The sequence below is a fragment of the Macaca fascicularis genome, chromosome 2 (genome assembly GCF_037993035.2).
Source record: "Macaca fascicularis isolate 582-1 chromosome 2, T2T-MFA8v1.1".
NCBI classification, from domain to species: Eukaryota; Metazoa; Chordata; class Mammalia; order Primates; family Cercopithecidae; genus Macaca; species Macaca fascicularis.
Window position 1 is genome coordinate 78,681,794 of NC_088376.1, and position 22,009 is coordinate 78,703,802.

General features: G+C 34.3%; 1 protein-coding gene across 1 annotated transcript in view; it reads right to left on the reverse strand.

The window, feature by feature from the left end:
• ZBBX (zinc finger B-box domain containing) overlaps window positions 1–22,009 on the reverse strand; it is a 144,256-nt gene that overhangs the window by 65,296 nt on the left and 56,951 nt on the right. The window contains exons 9-14 of the mRNA XM_015445484.4: window positions 19,596–19,767; window positions 15,705–15,825; window positions 8,553–8,662; window positions 8,070–8,170; window positions 6,816–6,895; window positions 5,045–5,187 (exon numbers count right to left, since the gene is read on the reverse strand). Coding sequence (XP_015300970.3) covers window positions 5,045–5,187; window positions 6,816–6,895; window positions 8,070–8,170; window positions 8,553–8,662; window positions 15,705–15,825; window positions 19,596–19,767 — 727 coding nt within the window. The remainder of the gene's footprint in view (window positions 1–5,044; window positions 5,188–6,815; window positions 6,896–8,069; window positions 8,171–8,552; window positions 8,663–15,704; window positions 15,826–19,595; window positions 19,768–22,009) is intronic.

The following is a 22,009-nucleotide window of genomic DNA, read 5'->3' on the forward strand; positions in this document are numbered from 1 at the left end:
TACCATTCTGTGGTCTGGAGGATGGTGGCCCTCTTCTCACAGCTGCACTAGGCAGTGCGCCAGTGGTTACTCTGTGTGCAGGTTCCTACCACACATTTCCCCTTTGCACTGCTCTAGTAGAGGTTCTCCATGAGTGCTCTGCCTCTGCAACAGACGTCTACCTGGACATTTAGGCATTTCTGTGCATTCTCTGATATCTAGACAGAGGTTTCCAAACCTCAAGTCTTATTTTCTGTGACTCGCAGGCCCAACACCATGTGGAAGCCACCAAGGCTTGGGGCTTGCACCCTCTGAATCCAAGGCCCAAGCTGTATCTTGGCCTGTTTTAACACTGACTGCACTTGGAGCCACTGGGACATGGGTGAACAGAGCAGTGGGGCCCTAGGCCTGGCCCATGAAACCATTTTTCCTTTCCAGGTATACAGGCCTGTAATGAGAGTGAATGCTGTGCGGATCTCAGGAATGCCCTAGAGACATTTTCCCCATTGTCTTAGCAATCAATATTTGGTTTCTCTTCATTTATGTAAATTTCTGCAGCTTGTGGCTCAAATTTCTCCCCAGAGAATGGGTGTTTCTTTTCTACCACATGGTCAGGCTTCAAATTTTCCAAACTTTTGTGCTCTGTTTCCCTTTTAAACATAAGTTCCAATTTCATACCATTTTTTTGTGAATGCACACGACTATATGCTTTTTGAAACAGCCAGGTCACTTCTTGAATGCTTTTTTGTTTTTGCTGCTTAGAAATTTCTTCTGCCAGATGCTGTAAATCATCACTCTGAAGTTCAAATTCCACAGATGTCTAGGTGGAAGAGGGAGGCAAAATGCTGCCAGTCTCTTTGCTAAAGCATATCAAAAGTGACCGTTACTTCAGCTCCTAATAAGTTCCTGATTTCCATCCATAACCATCTCAACCTAGACTTCATTGTCCATTATCACTATCAGTATTTCGGTCAAAGCAATTCAACAAGTCTCTAGGAAGTCCCAAGCTTCCCCACATCTTCTTTTCTTCTTTTGAGCCCTCCAAAATGTTCCAACCTCTGCCTGTTACTAAGTTCTAAAGTCAGTTCCACATTTTCAGGTATCTTTACAGCAGTACTTCACTTTTCTGTTACCAATTTTCTGTATTAGTACATTTTAAAACTGCTATAAAGAACTACCTAAGACTGGGTAGTTTATTAAGAAGAGAGGCTTAATTGACTCACAGTTCCACATGGCTGGGAGGTCGTAGGAGCCTTATAATCATGGTAGAAGGTGAAAGGGAAGCAAGGCATGTCTTACATGTTGGCAAGGGCTGAGGATCTGTCACACACTTTTAAATCATCAGAGCTCATGAGAACTCACTCACTATCATGAGAACAACATGGGGGAAATCACTCCTATGATCCAATCACCTCCCACCAGGTCCCTCCCTCGACACATGGGGATTACAATTTGAGATGAGATTTGGTTGGGAACACAGAGCCAAGCCATGTCATAGATATAAATATAAAAATTATGTACAAGATCTATATGAGGAATTCTATAAATTCTGATTAAAGAAATCAAAATTCTAAATAAATAGAGAAATATTCCATGTTCATGAATGGGAAGATTTAATATTGTCAAGGTATAATTTCCAAACTTGATCTATAGATTCATTGCAATCCCAATCAAAATTCCTGCCTTTTTATAGAGAATCAAATGACCCAGGATAGTGAACACAATATCGAAGAAGAGCTAAGTCAGAAGACTTGATACTACCTCACATCAATATCACTATAAATCTATAACAATCAAGAGAGTGTGTGGTATTGGAATACATGTAGACAAATAGGTAAATGAAACAGAACAGAGAGTCCTGAGTAGACCTATATAAATATTGTCAACTGATCTTTGACAGAGGAACAAAGGCAATACAACAAAGAAAATATGATCTGTTAAGCAAATGATTCTGGAACAACTAGATATCCACATGTGAAACAATACATACAGACACAGACCTTGCACCATCACAAAAATTAACTCAAAATAGATTGCACACTTGAATATAAAAATGCAAAACTATGAATCTCTCAAAAGATAGGATAGGATAAAACATAGATGACATTGGATATGACAATAACTTTCTAGATACAACATCAAAGAAAAAATTGATAAGCTAAACTTTATTAAAATAAAAACTTATACTCTGTGAAAAATAGTCCAGAGAATAAAAGGGCAATCCATACATTGAAAGAAAATATTTGGAAAAGATACATGATAAAAGAGTGTTATGCAAAAGATACAAAAAACTCTTAAGCCTCAACAATAACAAAATAAACAACCCAATCAAAACATTAGCTAAAAACCTGAACAGATATTTTAACAAAGATACACAGTTGGCAAATAAGCATGTTAAAAGATTCTCGATATCATATGTCAACAGATAATTGCAAATTTAAAAAAAGAACAATGAAATAACACTACACAATTGCTAGAATGGAAAAAATCTGAAATACTGACACCAGATGATGGTGAGGATATGGAGCAACAGTAACTTTCATTAATTGCTGGTGGGAATGTAAAATAGTACAGCCACTTTGGTAAGATAGTTTGGCAATTATTAAAACAAAACTAAACATATCTATACCATATGATCCCATAGTTATGCTCCTTGGTATTTACCCAAATAAATTGAAAACTTAAGTCCCAATCAAAACCCATACATGAATATTTATAGTAGTTTTGTTCATAATTGCTAAAGCTTGGAACAACCAAAATGTTCTTCAATAGGTGAATGGATAAATAAACTATTATACATCCATACAATTGAATATTATTTAGCACTAAAAGAAATTAGAGATCAAGTCACAAAAAGACATGGAGAAACCTCAAATGCATATTACTAAGTTAAAGAATCCAATTATTAAAGATATGTACTGTATGATTCTAACTATATGACATTCTAAAAAAGCAAAACTATGAGGACAGTAAAAAAACTCACTGATGTTGTCAGGAGTTGGTCAGAGAGAGGGATAAACAGGTAGGGCACAGATAATTCTTAGGACAAGAAGGTATTCTGTATGGTACTATAAGTGGTAAATACATATCACATTATACATTTGTCCAAACTCATAGCATGTACAATACCAAGAGTGAACTCTAATGTAAACTATGGACATTGAGTGACAATAATGTATCAAAGTAGATTCATCCATTGTAGCAAATGTACCGGTCTGGTTGCAGAAGTTGATAATGGGGGAGGCTATGTATGTGCATGGAGCAAAGGGTATACAGGAACTCTCGGTACTTTCTGCTCAATTTTGCTGTGAACCTAAAACTGCTCTAAAAAGTAAACATTTCAAAAATGTGTCTTTAAAATGACAATTACATGGGCATTTATGTGCATCATTTTCTCAGAGGCAACAGAAACACCATGCACTAGCTTGATCAAACTATACTCATCTTCAGTAAAAGATTGGAGTACTGTAAAGTCCTAAATTCCCATGTGGTTGGAGTTCATATTTGGCCATAATAATTTAGTGGTTTAGTATTTGAAAATGTCAAGACCAGCAGGATTACCACACATCTACCACTGCTTTCTATCTTCTGCTGCCCAATCAGAAAGTAATCATCGGTTTTACAACTATTTATTTCAGATATGCCCTCTGATATCTCTCAAAAATCTTATCTTCACATATGATATATTTATTAATTTTCCTTAAAATTCTAGGTAGATCAGATCTAATAGTTAAAAGGAGGCTTGAAAATTATCTAGTTCCTACATTTTTGCTTAGGAAAATGAAGCCTAAGCAAGTAAGTGACACGTTCAAGGTCAGACAGTAATTTAAAGGCAAAAATGGAAACAAAATCTGACTCCTAGGCCAGGATACTTTGCTGTGACTCTCTTTAAATGATCTCACAATCTGGAAATTGAAACCACACATATGCACACATCATTCTAATCTATAGGTACCTAGGGAACTACTAGTAACAGTATCATAGATATATAAGCACGATTATTTGTTTTGTTTTATTTTGTTTCAGACGGAGTTTTGCTCTTCTCGCCTAGGCTGGAGTGCAGTGATGTGATCTTGGCTCACTGCAATCTCTACCTCCTGGGCTCAAGTGATTCTCCTGCCTCAGGCTTTTGAGTAGCTGAGATTACAGGCGCCTGCCACCATGCCCAGCTAATTTTTTTTTTTTTTTTTTTTTTTTTTTTTTTTTTAGTAGAGATGGGGTTTTGCCATGTTGGCCAGGCTGGTCTCGAACTCCTGACTTCAGGTGATCCACCTGCCTCAGCCTCCCAAAATGTTGGGATTACAGGCGTGAGTCACCACACCCAGCTAGTGATTTCTTTTATTTTCATTTATCTCTTGTGAAACTCTACATCAGATCTGAATATTTTTGGAAAAAAATTATATATATATATATATATATATATATATACACACACATATTTTTTTTTGAGAAGGAGTCTCCCTCTGTTGCCCAGGCTGGAGTGCAGTGGTTCAATCTCGGCTCACTGCAAGCTCTGCCTCCCTGGGTTCATGCCACTCTCCTGCCTCAGCCTCCCGAGTAGCCGGGACTACAGGCGTCCGCCACCACACCTGGCTAATTTTTTGTACTTTTAGTAGAGATGGGGTTTCACCGTGTTAGCCAGGATGGTCTCGATCTCCTGACCTCGTGATCCACCTGCCTCGGCCTCCCAAAGTGCTGGGATTACAGGCATAAGCCACCGCGCCCGGCCCATTTTCGGAAAACATTTAGTGCAAGTGAGGGTAAGAGGGTGCCAGTCAGACTTTTGTCACTAAAAGGCCTTCTATGTAATCTTTTAAATGCTAGCTGAGTCTATAATAACTTTTAGAGTACCCTATACTGGCTGATTTTTCTTACACATACAAACACTGTTGTCCATTGACTAAATTGCATATTTACTAGAAAATTATATTTTCAACCAATTTTCATTTTAGTACTGAGCTTTTTTTGGCTTCAAAATGAGCAGCATACCAAAGCTTTTATAGACTGCAGTAGTAAATTACCAACACGCACTGTTAATAATATTTAGCAACAAGAAAAATGTTACCTTTTGAATTATCTTTGTAATAAGTAGAGCTGTTTCTCAGACAAAGATTTAAGAAGTGTCTCTTTCCCTTATGGAAAACATGATGTTGATGGACGTCATTTTCATATAGAAAGCTATTCTTCTGATAATCATGCAAAGCACAACTTTCACATGTAGGGACAAACAAAATAATAGAGTTGAAAAAATGTTTCAAAAAGAAAATTTTTAAAGTCCCAGGTCATTAAAACAAATATAGTAAAACCTTAATAGAACAGGGTTATTTACATTAATTTAATATTTATTTTAACCTTACTGTGAATACATTCTCAACTGTAAGTAACTAATAACATTATGGATTTAAGAGGGATAGGCAACTGGACCAAATCTGATTTAACTGCAAAATTTCAGTTGAAAGTTTGTTTTCCAAAATATCTCGAAATAAGTTTGATTTCTTACATTTTCTTCTAAAAAGGGAGTGTTATCTTTCAAGCTCATTAAAATCTGATGAAATCAAGGCTTTACTACTAGATAAACATATTATTTGTTCATCAATGAGATATGAGTTTGAAAGCAGCATGTGATATTTAGGTTTCAAATTTGAATAATGATTACTATCTATATGCATAGTTACAATTTAAATAACATTCCTTATGAACTGAATAATATATTTAATAATACCTAATATTTATATAAGCTCTACAGAACAGCATCATAAAACTTATGGATTATACTCAACCAAAAAGGCCCTCTTGTGTCACTCATGATCCCCAGGAGAGAGATAAAATTAATGTAGTTCTATGGGCACCTCCAAACCAAAGCTATAAAACTACTGCCAAACCATGATGAGTAACTTTCTCTGCCTTCTCTAACACCTTACACAGGAGTCAAAGCAAAACATGTGATAAGATATATGAAAGAATCAAATTAGAGAACAGAAATGCCATTCATTTCCTTGGAGATTGAGTGGGGGATATAAACCTCTTATCTGCTGAACAGAAAGTTTTCTCCTGCAAAAACTCTACTTCCAAAAGCAGATTTGCTGCTGGATCGCTGGTTCTGTGTGTCTAAACACTGGCTTTTTCTGTTCAGGGGAATCACTCAGGCCCATAGCTATTGCAAAATACTGACAGGGGCCTAAGTTGATCTGAATAAAGAATCAGTAGAGGGGTTACTTGACAGGAATTTCATTCCACCGTTTACAAATCCTACAGTTTCAACAACAAAAAAGGACTGTTTTAATATCACTAACAGATACAGTTAGATACTATTTTTCATTTGGAAATGAGAAAATTCTCCAACACAATTACAAAGTGAACCATTACACTTCATTTACTTAATTATACATTAAAATCTGCCTACGAAGTAATTTATAGTAAAGGAGCTCTTTTAGTCTCTCAGTCTAATCATTTATAAAACATTTTATTTAGGGTTCATAGAAAACTGAAGAAAAACCAGAGTATCTTTGGAGAAAAGAACAAAGCTCATATGAAATATAACAAAGTTAATCAACCATTTCAGAGGATAACAACCCTTAACTTCAGAAGAATTTATTTAATAATCCAAATATTAAGAGTACAAACCTATCACTTAGACAGTTTTCTAATTGCTGAATGTTATTAAATATTAGCAATATTATATACAAATTTAAGCATGGGTTAAGTAAAATATACTCTAACATTAATGTCACATGTTTTTTGACACCACAAATTTCACATTTAAAAAGACAGTTGATTTTGTGTGTGTGTCAGGAAGGGGCTCAATATGCACACGAAGTTAATTAGAAAGACTTTACCTTGGTTGATTGTCTGCATCAGCTAATTCAACTTTGTAAGGCACAATATTTTCTGGTTCTTCAAATTCCTCTTCATAAGTCTTATTAAATTAAAGTTATATAATATTAGTAAGTTCACAAAAATTTATTACACATTAACCAACTTACTTATGGGTGATATTGAGAGTACGTTTTTCCAACAAATGATGTTATGAGAGCTCTAATTATATTTTATAACACATAAGTTCCAGGAGAACTAAACAAATTCAACTAACATTTGGTTGATATGTCAATTACTTTATCACTATTGTAATACCTCAACCCAACAATAATAACTTCTATTTAAATATGTAACTATTATCTGCCAAGTGGATTAGTGACTAGGAGGTTTTCAGTTCTCTGACTGGCTCATCATAAACTTACTCTGTGTATCAACAATGTAATGAATGGCATGCCCACATGTATGTAGTGTGTGTGTTTTTGTCCAGTCTCTCAAATTTATCCAGAGGAGAAATAAAAATGTTGCTAGCCAAAAAACACAAAGAACAAAAATAGCAGAAGCTTTCAACCTAAGAAAGGAAGAAAGCAGTATTTAAAAGAGGTAAGTTCTCTGTTCTAGTCTTTTTCTGTAACAACCACAGTAAGAGAAATATCTAGGACAAGTGGCACATTCAACTACTATATTACTAGAAAGTCAGAAATGTACTGAGTGTATCATACCCTAAACCTTCAGTCCAGAGCTCTAACTCTGACTGGGTCCTAGCTCTAGTTGATTCTATTGGTGTCTTCTATATATATGGTCAAGTCATGTTCAAGTTATTTTACTGAACTTCTTAAGTCTTAAACACTATTTCTACCTATAAACAGAAAATAATATTAAATGACATTCAAGAAACTAAATTTACACTTAAATTTTAATAGGTACCATGTAATGAGACTGATATTTGTTTAAAAAACCCGATAACATATAGAACTAAACTAACAAAATATCACACTACATTTATATAAGTTAAAATAGTGTAATGTCTTCTTAACTCCCATACTACATTCATTCAAAAAAAGTGACAACACCAGTTTAGCTCACAAATTTACTCTTTACATTCAGAATATTGTTTTATTCTCATAAGCACATTTGAACTCAAACACCTGTAAATTTCCTATTAAGCTATATTAGTTATTTGAGAAATCTTATTGAAAATAATATGCAGATGTAACTATACATTATGAATTCCCTGCTAAAAAGCATGAATGGTCATTATGCACTTATGCACTTACATCATCCAGTTCAACTATTTTTAGAGATGGTTCAGGTCTCCCTATGTTTAATGTTTCTACTGGCAATAAAAGAGCTGTGTGTTGTACTTTGGTCTCCTCACCTAGGAAATAAGATTCACAAATAATATCATCAAAGAATATATCTTACTTTACAATTTCTTCAAATAAGATAGCCACCAAAAAAGAAGAGTGTTCTCATGTATATCTACACAAAAATACAGATACTGCCAATTTTCCCAGTTCAAGTGAAATACACATTTATTAGCATTCCATTTTTAAATGAAACCATCTAAATCAAGGCAAAGTATATCCAGGGAAAGGGAAAGAAGTGAGTCTACATGATTTTAATCTAAAGATAAAAGATTACATGGTACAACTGAGAATAATATATTAAAGAAAACCAAAAGCAGATTCTGATTAATGCTTATTGTATATAATTTGAAATAATACATTTTAAAAATATCTAATCAAGTATGAACTAACCTTCACTATCTTCATCATTTTCATTTTGAGAACACTGTACATCACCAGTGGTTTCACATGGATGTGGGAATGTATCTGGTAGCAGATTAAAAAGTTGTTCTTGTGGTGTTCTACAAAATAAGAAAAAGCAATTAAGAGACTGAAATATATTACCTGAAACTTTCCCAGACAAGCTCTTGATTTATTTATCAAATGCGTGAGTATACAAAATTAATGATGAAACCATAACTGTACCTTTAATTCAAAGAGAAGTACAGTTGTATAACAGAATCTTAATGTACTAGAAAAACCTGTGTAAATCAACTTGACATCACAGAAGATTTTTAAATTGCATATCCTACTGAGTTTTGTTTAAGCTAAAAATCAAAGTTATGCTACAAGTCAGTGTTCTCTCAAAAGCCACATGGAGTCCATTAAAAACACCATGCTACTTAAAAACCTAATTTATAAATATGAGTTTTAGTTCACAGTCTTGGCATTGTGTTGATGAGTTCTAAGGGAACCTGAAGGCATTTGTCTAAACTTCCATCATAACAGCAGGGTGATAACAGGCTCTTACAATAAAAATGTAAGGTGTTCAGGCTGTGTTATCTATTACTTAATTAACAGTGAAGACTGATGCAGCCCATTTCATATGGAAGGCAATGAAGCCCAGGAATTCACAGAGGTCAAGAGTGTATATTTGGTTTCATAGTATATAACCACATTACTGGAGAGAAGGGTCACTTTTTAGCCAAGAATATGAGTAGTTGCACAGCCCTTCCATACCACGCAAATTCATGAAGTCCTCATGTGAAAAGCAGAGCCTTCTTAATGATATTTGTAGTTAATATGGGATACAAAATGTTAAATATACCAGGCTTCATTCTAACAAATTTTGGTACATTAAATTTTATTAGATATTAAACAGGCACTAATATAATCTTAATTTTATGGAGGATGAAACGGAGACACAAAGTGGTGTACCAACTTGTTGAGTCATTAAGGTAGTGAATGCAGAAGAGGAATATGAACTCAAGTAATCTGCTTCCCAAAGACCATGTTCTTAACCACGTACTTCCTTTATAATGCCTCTTCTGCAACTTTAAAGGCATTAAAATTTTGATAATCTTCTGGTAGTCTGTGGTTATCTGTGTTTTCCCAATATAGGTAACGTATATATAAGATGACTTTTGGGAGCAAGCCCCCCAAACTGGCCATAAACGAAATCTCTGCAGCACTATGACATGTTCTTAATGGCCCTAACGCCCAAGTTGGAAGGTTGTGGGTTTACGGGAATGAAGGCAAGGAACAACTGCCCCGCCCAGGGCGGAAAACCACGTAAAGGCATTCTTAAGCCGCAAACAAAAGCATGAGCGATCTGTGTCTTAAGGGTGTGTTCCTGCTGCAATTAATTCGGCCCATTCCTTCATTTCCCATAAGGGATACTTTTAGTTAATTTAATATCTATAGAAACGATGCTAATGACTGGTCTGCTGTTAATAAACATGTGGGTAAATCTCTGTTCGGGGCTCTCAGCTCTGAAGGCTGTGAGACCCCTGATTCCCCATTTCACACCTCTATATTTCTGTGTGTGTGTGTCTTTAATTCCTCTAGCGCTGCTGGGTTAGGGTCTCCTCAACTGAGCTGGTCTTGGCAGATGACTATACAATATTTATATATTATTTAACTTTGTGTCTTAACAAATTTGATGAGTATGGCACCCTACATCCATAATTTAATTTGGTGACAGATGAAAATATTGAGTTATGTCAAAGACAAACTAGCATCCATCTACAAGAAACCTCTTTCCAATTTGACATGTATCTACCAAACTAAAATTCATCATACATATACATAAATATACTGTTATTTAGATATTCTTTCTTTATGAAGTTTTTTGCTTCATAAAATCCCTGAACCAAAGACTTATAGAAACTAGATAATGAATTATTGGAGTTTACAGGGTCATATAAATTGTTTGTTCTAAACTCGATATTTTGCAAATGAGAAAACTTGGGCCACAAGAATTGAAGTGATATTTTCCCAGAAATAAACAACTAGTTAGCCAGAGAACTAATCCTGGATTCTGGATATTCAAACCCTGGCACCAGTGCTTTTTTTTTTTTTTTTAAAGATGATGTCACATAAATAAATGATAAAATACATTTCAGATAGCATTTACTTCACCATAGTTTCCTCTTTTAGAATTTAGCAAATATTTTTTGAGCATTGACCCTTTCAGTTGGTTAAATGTGTGATGAGTGGTTCTAAATCTATTATATGAATCAGTGTTAGGCTGTTTCCATCCAAATGACCAAGGAATACTTTTTTTTTTTATGCTAGGTCTCACACCTATTCTTAGAGACACTAATTTTTAGTTCATTCTGGTATCCAGGAATCAGTAGTGTAAAAGCTTCCCCCAGCTGCTACTGATGATTAGCTAGACTTGAGAAGTACACACAATGAAAAGAGTAAGGGAACTGGAATCAGAATATCAGCTAGTTGCTAACATCTGTCTTTAAAATATTCTTAATCCAAAACTTCTGCACTCCTTCTTAAGCTTTCCCATATCTAAAAGATCCACTCTAGGTGTTGCTACTAAGATCTATCAACACTTTTACATTGTTACAAATGGTAGGATTTTCTTCTTTTTAAGACCCAATAATATTCCATTATACATATATGATATTTTTAATCTATCCATCCATTGATGAATATTTAGGTTGTTGCCATATCTTAGAGAACATTATGTTATGTAAAATAGGCCAGACACAGAAAGACAAATATTGCATGATCTCACTGATATAAAAGTTAAACTCAAAAGTAGAGAGTAGAATGGTGGTTGCCAGGGGCTGGAGGTTGGGAGAAATGGAAACATGTTGGGCAAAAGTTATAAAGTTCCAGTTACACAGGATGAATGAAGTCTGGATATCTAATGTACAGCATAATAACTATAGCTAATAGTAGGTCTTAAGTGTCACACACAAAAAACTGAAATTATGAATATATTAGCTTAATTAAGGTATTATTGTGAATGTATGCATATATCAAAATATTGCATTGTAAACCTTAAATATATATGATTTTTATTTGTTATTTATACCTCAATAAAGCTAGGGGATAAAAGGTCTATCAATACTTCTGTATTGATTGCAGGTAAAATTTTTAAAAACTTTTGCTGTCCAAATCAGTAAAATATTAAAAAAGCAATAGAACATATATTTATAAGCCTACTATATAAAACACAGCAATAGGCAAAAGTAAAGTCAAAATCATGATCATGGTTATTTACATGAGAAACTTTTCTGAAGCAAAACATCAGAAATGCATTAGAAACCTGTGAATTGCAAATAGATTGCCCTACATTGACATTTATAATCAAGACATAAAGTATTAGCTCAAAAAAAAAAGATTACCATTAAAAATAACCATGTAAATAAGACCCTAGTGAACATGAAAATATTCACTAAGTATTCTTTTCTGCTAAGGAAACTGGCCAAGACGCAGCATTGAGCACAGCTCAGGACCTTGATGTGACTGTGATGAAACTTTCTTGTATGTGTTCAAGCTCAAATGACAGTTGTCACTTAATAACAAAATTGTGCTTCTTTTACTATATAAGAAACCCAAAACGACCCAACATTGAAAGGTAGCCACCAGAAATGACAAGTGACTCTGGAATTACATTTATATACTAATTGCTAAATTAGAAAAAGGCAATTAACAGATACACACTACTATTACACATATCCTTATTGACTTTGAAAATTTGAATAAATTTGTGGTGTAAAGTTCTGTGGATTTTTACCAATGCATAAAGTCATATGTCTACCACAGTACCCCTGCAAAGAAAAATAGCCTGAAGATCTATGATGGGCATCATACTTTTAAAAAATACATACAGCCTGGACATTAGTTATAAATGAATTAGCTTAAACTTCTGCCATGTAAGCTACTACAATGAGATACAACTACACACCTTATTAAAATGTCAACCAAAAGAAAAAAAAACTGAAAATACCAAGTGTTGACAAGGATTTGGAGCAACCGGAACTCTCATACACTGCTGGAGCAAATGCAAAATGGACAGTCAATTTAGAAAAGAGTTTGGCAGTTTCTTATAAAAATAAACATGCACTTACTATATAGCCCACCTATCACAGTCCCAGGTATTTACCCAGAGAATTAATAACCTATATTCAAGAAAAACCTGTTACAAAAATATTTTAAAGGACCTAGCGATAATTGCCAAAAACTGGAAACCAGCCAGAAGAAATATTGATTCATACAAGAACATGAATGAATCTTAAATGCATTCTGCTAAGTGAAGGACATGAAAGGACAGACACTGTATGATTTCATTTATATGACCTTCAAAAAAAGGCATATTTGTAAGGGTGGACAACAGATGAAAGCCGTTATGGACTAAGAAAGGGAAGAGGAGAAAGAGGAAGCTCAAGGTAATTTTTGTGGTTGTGAAACTGGTTTTGGTTTTTGCGGGGGCGGGGGTACTACGGTAGACACATTACTTTATGCAGTGGTAAAAACCCATAGAACTGTACACCACAAGTTTATTTAAATTTTAAAAATCAGTGAGGATACGGGCAGACCCCAATGAAAGTCATACCAACCTTAAAGGAGGTGAGAAATAAATGAGCACTGTGGCCAAAGTGATGAGCAAAACATAGTTTGGCCTAGATACCATAGGCTACAGACAGAAAGCATGACACAAAAAGACTCTAGTCTAGGTGGAAAATTCATTTATTTCAGTGATATTATTAATAATTTTGAAACTAATTGTCCCTCATTTCTCTCAGTGATATTAGTGATTCTGAAACTACTGTAAGTATGAATACATATATATATATATATATATTTAGGGTTAATTAATAAATATATTATAGATAATGAAAGCCAAGTTTCTCACTGTAGGTGAAAGAAATTTGTCAAATAAGCAAAGGGAGAATGGAAATGAACCATGTGATGCTGGTTTGGATTCGGAATGCCTGAGTGTGAATGCATGTTACTTTAATAGATATCCAGATGGATAGATACAGAAAAAAATTTATATGTGTGTATGTGGATTTGTGTGTGTATATGTGTGTGTGTGTGTACTTCCTTGTTTCTTCCTCTGAGAAGGCCTAGAAGTACCAGAATAGTAATGACCACACCTGGAGTCCAGATCTTTGTTTCTGAACACAATTCCCCAATAAAGGGAATCAGTATTTTTTGGAAAAACAATTCCTTGGCTGGGGAAGAGAAAATACATCTTGAGTTCCGGAAAAAAAGAGATGTTCAAAGCAAACTAACTAAAAAAAAAAATGACAACAAGTCAAAAGGATGTAAGAGTCAACCCGAGAGAGTCCACAATGGCCAAAACAGAAATAATTTGAGTTGCAAGATAAATAATAATAATATTAGAAATCAATCCCCAAAATAAAATAAATATTCATGAGTTCACATAAATAAAGAATAAATAAATAAAAGTGGGTGAAGGAACACTTCTTTTAAGAATTCCAACTAATAAATTTAGAAGGAAAAAATGAAATAGAATATCAGCAATAGAGCAGGACAGTACTAACTGCTGCAGGCAAAATTCACTCACAAATTCTAAAATTAGAAAGTGAAAGTTTAAGGGAAAACAGCGTTGATGTATCATCTAAATATATCTCCTGTAAAATATTTATCAATTATAAAGGTAAAGTAGTGATTTTACAGTGGAGAAACTTAGCACCACCTTAACTATGTGATCAAGGTTAACATCATCTGTAATAAGATATATTGACATCATGATCCCAGAATGTCACGCACTGAGAAGGACACATATTCTCCGTAGTATTTTTCCTCACAGTGTATAACCTCAATCTAATTATGAAAAAACATCAGACAGGCCCAAATTTAGTACATTCTATGAAACACTGGCAAGTACTCTTCAAAAGTGTTAAGGTCATGAAAGGCAGGGAAAGACTGAAGAACTGTAATGGATAAGGCGATATGACAAAAAAAAAAAAATGTGTAATCCTGGACTCGATCCTGGAATGTGGTAAGGATAATAGTGAAAACACTGATGATAAAATTTAAAGTAAAATGTACAGTTGTCAATAATATTGTCCCTATGTCAATTTTCTGGTTTTGATATGCACTATGTTTATGTAAGATGTTACCATTAGAGAATGCTGAGTGAATGTTATTTAGGAATTCCTTGTGTTATTTTGAAACCCATCTGTATATCTTCTTTTCAAAATTATCCAAAATAAAAAAATCTAGCACATTGAAAACAGTTGAAGGTGAGTGGTGGTGCAGGTATTAACCTATCTAGCAGACGCTTTACGGAAAACATGAGGGTTGATTTAAAAAATCTGAAGAGACACCATGGAGAAGAGAAATTAGATTTTACCTGTGTGGGCTTAATAGGTAGAATTAGAGCCAAGTTTAGAAATGAGCTGGAAACAGATTACAGTTCAATGAATATCTCTTTCACAGATGGAATGGGCCACCTCAGGAGATGGTTTTGCATAACTGAAGGTGAAGGAAGGGTGTGATGACCACTTATCAAGCAAATTCTAGAGAGCTCCTCCACCACCTTGCACCTCAAAAAAAGACCACCCTCATCCAACCATTATCACCTGGGAACTATTAGAAATTCAGAAATACAGAATCTCAGGCCTCACTTCAGATCTACGAAAAAATAACCCGTATTTTGCCAAAATTTCTAGATGATTGTATCTGGTGACATCTCTTTGAATAAAGTATATTTAATTATTATTAATACAATTAGAAAAAGGTTTAATTAATTTAAAACTAGATTCTGAAAATTATAGTCTCAAATGTTAATGCTAATGGAAAAAACTGGTGTCTTCTCTAAGTAATCTTTCATTTATCACATTATTTTTGTTATTATTCTTAAATTATTTTCTGCATTTGTGCCTTTTCCTCATATACATATTTCCATTTATCAAGGAAAAATCTAAATTAATGATGCATCATATACATAAATAGAATTAAAATTCTTATTGGAACAGCAACTTCACAGGGATTTAATCTTGCTTTAAAATTATGTATGCAAAGATGAAATATACATATAAAATTGCTATAGGAAGGCATGTCATAGAAGAAAGAAACATAAATAACTTTCATATTTCCTAATAGTATTACAATTCCAGAAAATACCTCCTGTGTTTTTTAAGCCATAATTTTTCCATATAGGATAGAATATCTTCTTTAATTTCAATATTAAGTGGTTCTCTCCAAATTTTCAGATTAGTCTGCACTTCACATTCTTCCAGTGAGTCTGTAAAAATAAACACAATGTGCATAATTAATACAAGCAAGTTTACAAATTACCATATCTTCTCTCAAGATGTAGAACTCATCATCTGTGAGGCATATATGCTTTAATATTTACCTATACAATCAATAGATTAAGGTTTAAATAATGTACAAGTATTAAATATCGGTAGTTTATTAAGTGACTGGATACATAGTTTTCTTCAACAATCTCTTGAAATGAAGGGATCTTATGATTCAGAAGGTTTGTTAAAGCAACTCATTCTTTTAAATAAAAATTATAAATACAAACATTCATTGTACATTATATAAACACATATATAAAGGTATAACACACAGATATATAAAGTATTATAGCCACTGAAAATAATATTTACACATTATGAGAAATGGGAAATAAATAACTCATAATGACATCTGGAGGAGACAATTTTCTTCACAAATTTATATCTATGTGGTAATTTACTTCCAGATGTTTAAGATATTTCTGAAGCACTACTAAATTAAAATTACTATTCAGAGATATTTAAAACTGATGAAGATATCTGGGAAATAAAGCAGTGTAAATCCAGGATCACTAGTCTCTCCACCCTCCCACATATCACTCCTGTCTCCAAACTGAACATCACAAGGGGAAAAAAATGTAGGAGAATCAAGGGAAATAGAGATGGGAAAAACATTTTTTTATAAACTAAGACTACAGGATGTCCCGGCCTCATACTGTAGACTTTAATGATTAACTTCCAGAAACAGCCACAGGCCAGCAACGGAAACAAATTAAAACAAAAATAAAGTAAGAAATCCCACTTCTATTCTTCCCAAAGAGTAGAGCAGTGTTGAGGAAAGCAATTGGAAAAAGTTTGGAAAAACACTGATTAGAATCCCTTGAACTGAAAGAGCACTTAAGGACATGAGCAAGTCATGAGAGAAAAGAAATGCCTCCACTATTAGTTCCCCTTTTCATTTTGAAACAAGACTTCTTGAGAGCAGAGCTAAAAGGGAAAAAAAAGAAAAAATAATTCTTTGTTTTTTCTGTCTAGATGTTAGAGAAGAGCTACTGTGTTTGAGATATAAACTCTAAACATAGAAGGATGATGGAGGAGGAAGAAGATAAAGCAGTTGGCCCGTGATTCACTTTTCTCCCTTAGCAATGGCACATTCCCGAGAAATAAAGATGGGAGGTGACCTGGATTACTTTGCTTGTGAATAAGTTGATAACTAGACCTACAGGCAAATGAATTAATAATATTTGCTGGGAGGAGACTCTTTAGCTATATGGTGTATTTAAAATATTAGCTCAAAAGGTAGTGACAAAAAATAGTCAATAGTGTCTATTTCACAAATAATGGTAAAAAGCCAGCGATAATGATAATAATTTATTGTCAACCAAACTGGCTAAAGTTAAAGAACTAGAAAATATGGGAAAATAGTCATGTCACACCCTACCAGTGAGAGTACAACCAACACAGTAATCTTTTTGGAGGACAGTTTGACAATATTCATTAAAATTTTATAAAACAAGTCACTGAGACAACATTTCTATATTTAGAAATTTATTTTAAGGTAACGCTGTAAGTGCACAAATAGCTAAGATGCCTATCATAGTATCTTTTATAATACTGGGAATTAGAAATAAAATATTCATCAATAAATGTCTGATTAAATCATGCCATATGGAATACTCTACAAGAGTTACAAATGATTGTGTATATCTCTATTAGATGGCCAGTTGCCCATTACAGAATCTCAGTGAAAATGCAAGTTAACTAATAGTATTTAGTGTTACCTCAGTTTTTGTGTGAGCATGTGTGTGTACACAACTGTGTTTATTGAAAAACACGTACCAAAATGTTAACATGGATTTTCTCTATATGATGAGACTGAGCTGTTTTCATTTTCTTCTTGGTAACTTTCTGTTATAAGCAAGTCTTTTAAAATAAGCATTCATTATTTTATCATACGGTTATTTCCATTATGGAGAACAAATTTTAAAAGAGTTGCACTTCTGATCTGGTGACTTTTCAACTCGGTACAGTATTATTTTAAATACTATGGCTTTCAAAGTAGACAAAGAGGTATTCCTATAGAATAATTAGTACTTTTCAGGGTTGACAAGTAAAAAAATGCGTGAAGTAGTAAGTATAAAGCACATAAAATAACACAGTCAATGAAAAATGAGGTGTATACTGAGATATAAACTACTAAGAAGAGACCATACCAATAATGTCTTGAAAATATCAGTGAAATTGATGTGGAATAAAGAAATGTAGAAAAATACTTGAATAAAATTTATTTAAAAGTTCAATTATAATTAGAAGATGATGTGTGATACTTTGAGATTAGAAATTACACGGTGTAATAAAAGAGTAATAATCAGCAGAGTTTCTCTGCTGGAAAAGAATGAAATAAAAGCCGGGCGCGGTGGCTCAAGCCTGTAATCCCGGCACTTTGGGAGGCCGAGACGGGCCAATCACGAGGTCAGGAGATCGAGACCATCCTGCCTAACACGGTGAAACCCCGTCTCTACTAAAAAATACAAAAAATTAGCCGGGCGAAGTGGCGGGCGCCTGTAGTCCCAGCTACTTGGGAGGCTGAGGCAGGAGAATGGCGTAAACCCAGGAGGCGGAGCTTGCAGTGAGCTGAGATCCGACCACTGCACTCCAGCCTGGGTGACAGAGCGATACTCCGTCTCAAAAAAAAAAAAAAAAAAAAAAAAAAAAAAAAAAAGAATGAAATAAAAATAGAAAAATTGGCAAGTAAGATACATGATTGAAATTTATTATCTAACATTTTATATTAAATAAAAAGCAAATGGAAGACACTACAAGATTCTGAGTAATAAAAATAATAAATTGAATACTTTAAAAACTTGTGGTTTTCCTCAAGACATACTGGGAAACTTAAAGATACTGTTCAGTCATCCAGATCATCAATGTCTAGAATGTAGGAGTGAAACTGTTTAAAAAAAATTAAAGAACAAAAAGCAGTTCAAAAAGAAACAAAAACAATGAGAACACAAATCAATTCTCCCCCTGAAGTTCATAGTGGTCCTTGAAATTGCATTTTTAAGTCAAATATTCTAAAAAAAAAAAATTTCTTCTTTATCTCACAGACTCTCCCATTTTATGTGTTACAATTACTGCTCAAAAAAAGCGATAGTTGTCCTGGCAAAAATTTCTACTAGAAGAAGAACTGAAAGAATCCAATTATCCATTCATTTGACAGTCTGAATTTACATAGAAAACAAATGCAAATCCCCCTAGTGCCCAGTTCAGGGCCGATGAATATTAAACCACTCACCAATGATCACACAGTGATGTTCCTTTGAGGAGTTACAGCAAACTGCTTTCCCAGTGTTTATAGATTTGGAACATCACATTTATATTCACAGAGAATGGAGGTAAATAAACTAAAGTCAGCTTCATTTTAAAACATTTGTGTTATAAAAATATCCTTACCAGCTGGGCCCAGTGGCTCATGTCTGTAATCCCAGCACTTTTGGAGGCCTAGGCAGGCGGGTCAGGAGGTCAGGAACTCGAGACCAGCCTGCCCAACGTGGCAAAACCCCGTCTCTACTAAAAATGCAAAAATGCCCGGCATGGTGCCACACACCTGTAATCCCAGCTACTCAGAAGGCTGAGGCAGGAGAATTGTTTGAACCTGGAAGGCGGAGGTTGCAGTAAGCCAAGATCACGCCACTGCGCTCCAGCCTGGGCAACAAAGTGAGACTCTGTCTCAAAAAAAAAAAAAAAGAAAAGAAAAGAAAAGTCATACCTTTTTCTGCTGCGTGTAAATTCTGTTTCTTGTCATCATGATTTCTGGTTCTCCATTGACTTAACACTTCCTGAAAGGACTGTGCAGAAGCTTCTTCATTGAATGACCCTTCACACAATAGACTCTCTCTTGGTTTTGTACATTCTGCTCTTTTTGTCGTTGTAATTTCTACCTAATCAAAAGCATATATAGGCATGCTTTATTAAATTTTCTGCATTCACCCACAAAAATTATTTTAATAAAAAATTTCTGCGTTTTAAAATACAGGTAGAACTAATTATTAGTCATTACAAATCAGACTTTTCAAACTTAGAATATTTTTAAGTTGTGCTTATTTATATGCTTTACTCTGTTCTTTAAAACTCTATTGGCAATTATAAATGGTCTCTTCAGAAATTATGAAGATGAGAGCCTACAGAACAGATGACTTTACGCTGTTCACCAGTGTTCTCTCTGTAAAGGTGCAATTGTCTTGTATACATTCTCCTTATGTCCCCAATCTCCTACTCCTCACAACCTTCTCAGATTAAAAAAAAAAAAAAAAAAAAACAGGAACCCTAAGTTTCTACCAGGACCTATACTGCCCTACACAACCTTGCACTTCCTTGCCTTTTACTTTACCTCCTTCCATTCTCCTTTCATTCACCCTGCACCAGTTAGTCTCACACTCTGGCAGTTCTGAGAACCCATCAAGCACATTTCCTCTTCAGGGCCTTGTACTAGCTATACCCAATGCCTGGAATGAACCTTCTCCATATCTTTACATAGCCATTCCCTCATTTCGTTGACTCAGTGAAATGCTCAAATATCACCTACTTAGAAAGTTCTTCACTACCAATTCTAAAATTAATAGGCCCCCTTTCCACCATTTAATAATTCCTTAACTGTTTTATTTTTCTTCCCATTACTTACTCCCATGTGACTTTGTTCTATGTTTATTTATTGCCTGTCTTTACCCATTAGTATATAATGAAGTTGGGGATTTTGTCTTTTTTCTTAGTGCCAAGAGCAGTGCCTGGCACAAAGTAGGTGCTCATTAAAAGTTAGTGGAATGAATGAAGAAGTTCATCGATGCATGTAATACAATGCATGCTCCTCAGATTAACGATGACTGTGGAGAGATGAATTCAGTACAAAATATAAATCCAGTCCAAGTACACAAGAAAATAAAGGTAGTATTTGGAAGCTATACACTGAATCAAAGAGAACAGCCACATTAGGAAACCCAAGCAAAATAAAACCCACACCAGTGGCTGAATTATCAAATGTGGATTACCTACACTGATCAAATTGCTAAATATTCTTGTGTATCTTTTAAGACATGAGAGTATAAATCTCTATATTCAGCCCACAATTGAAAAATAAACAGGCAGTTTGTTAGAGTACAATTCAGGGTATTTTGCTAAAGATGTATATAAAAATTTCAAATTTGAGCAAAAAGTATCTGAGGACCTGTCAGACACTAGACACTATGCTAACTGTTGGCCACAGAAACACAGGTTAATAAGTCCACAACAGAAAACGGTGTAAGAAGCAGGTAAAACTCAGGGGAAATGATGTCTGAATTGGATTTTGAAAGGTAAAACAAGAATTCCGTAAGCAAAAAGTGCCAAGGGCAGCATTCCAGAGAAAGGAAATGATATGTATGCTAGGACATGGGAGTCAAACAGCATTGGTGGCATGGAACTATAAGCAGTTTGCATTGATATAGCAGAAAGTAAAGAATGAGAAAATATAAAGGGTAGAAAGGGAAGTGGGGAAAGAATATAAAGGGCTCTGCCTGCTGCACAGAGGAGCTTAAACCCATTGGACATGTAAAATCATTGTAAAGTCCCATATACCAATGTGGCAAAGAGAGGGAAATTAGGAAATAGTGTTTGGCTACAAGGAAACCAATCAAAATGGTACAGACATTTACCCACATTGACCAACATTCCAACATTACAAATGCATAATTTTTTATGTAGGAGTTTTAGGATTTTATCATACTGATATATCTATGAAAAACCACATTATTCAAAATTATACTTTATATTTTAGCATATACTAGCAAAAGATTGAAACAGCGTAAATGCTGATCGGTGAAAGATAGATTTTTAAAAGTCTTTTCACATCTAGTAAATGGAGTACTTACAGTCACTACATAGAATGAGAAGGTTCTATATTGTACTTACATGGATATAAAAACTACATTGTTAAGTGAAAAAAAAAAAGCATGTTTGCAGAGCAAACATATTAACATTTGTGTAAAAAATACATACATACAAAACCAGAAGGATTGCCTGACTCCTAGAAGGGAAGAGAATGAAATGTACTTTCCATTTATAATCCTTTTATAAAGAAAAAAATTGCAGTATCCGAAAAAGCAATAAGGATAGAATAAATGACCAAACATTCAAGAGTTTTTAGCTGGT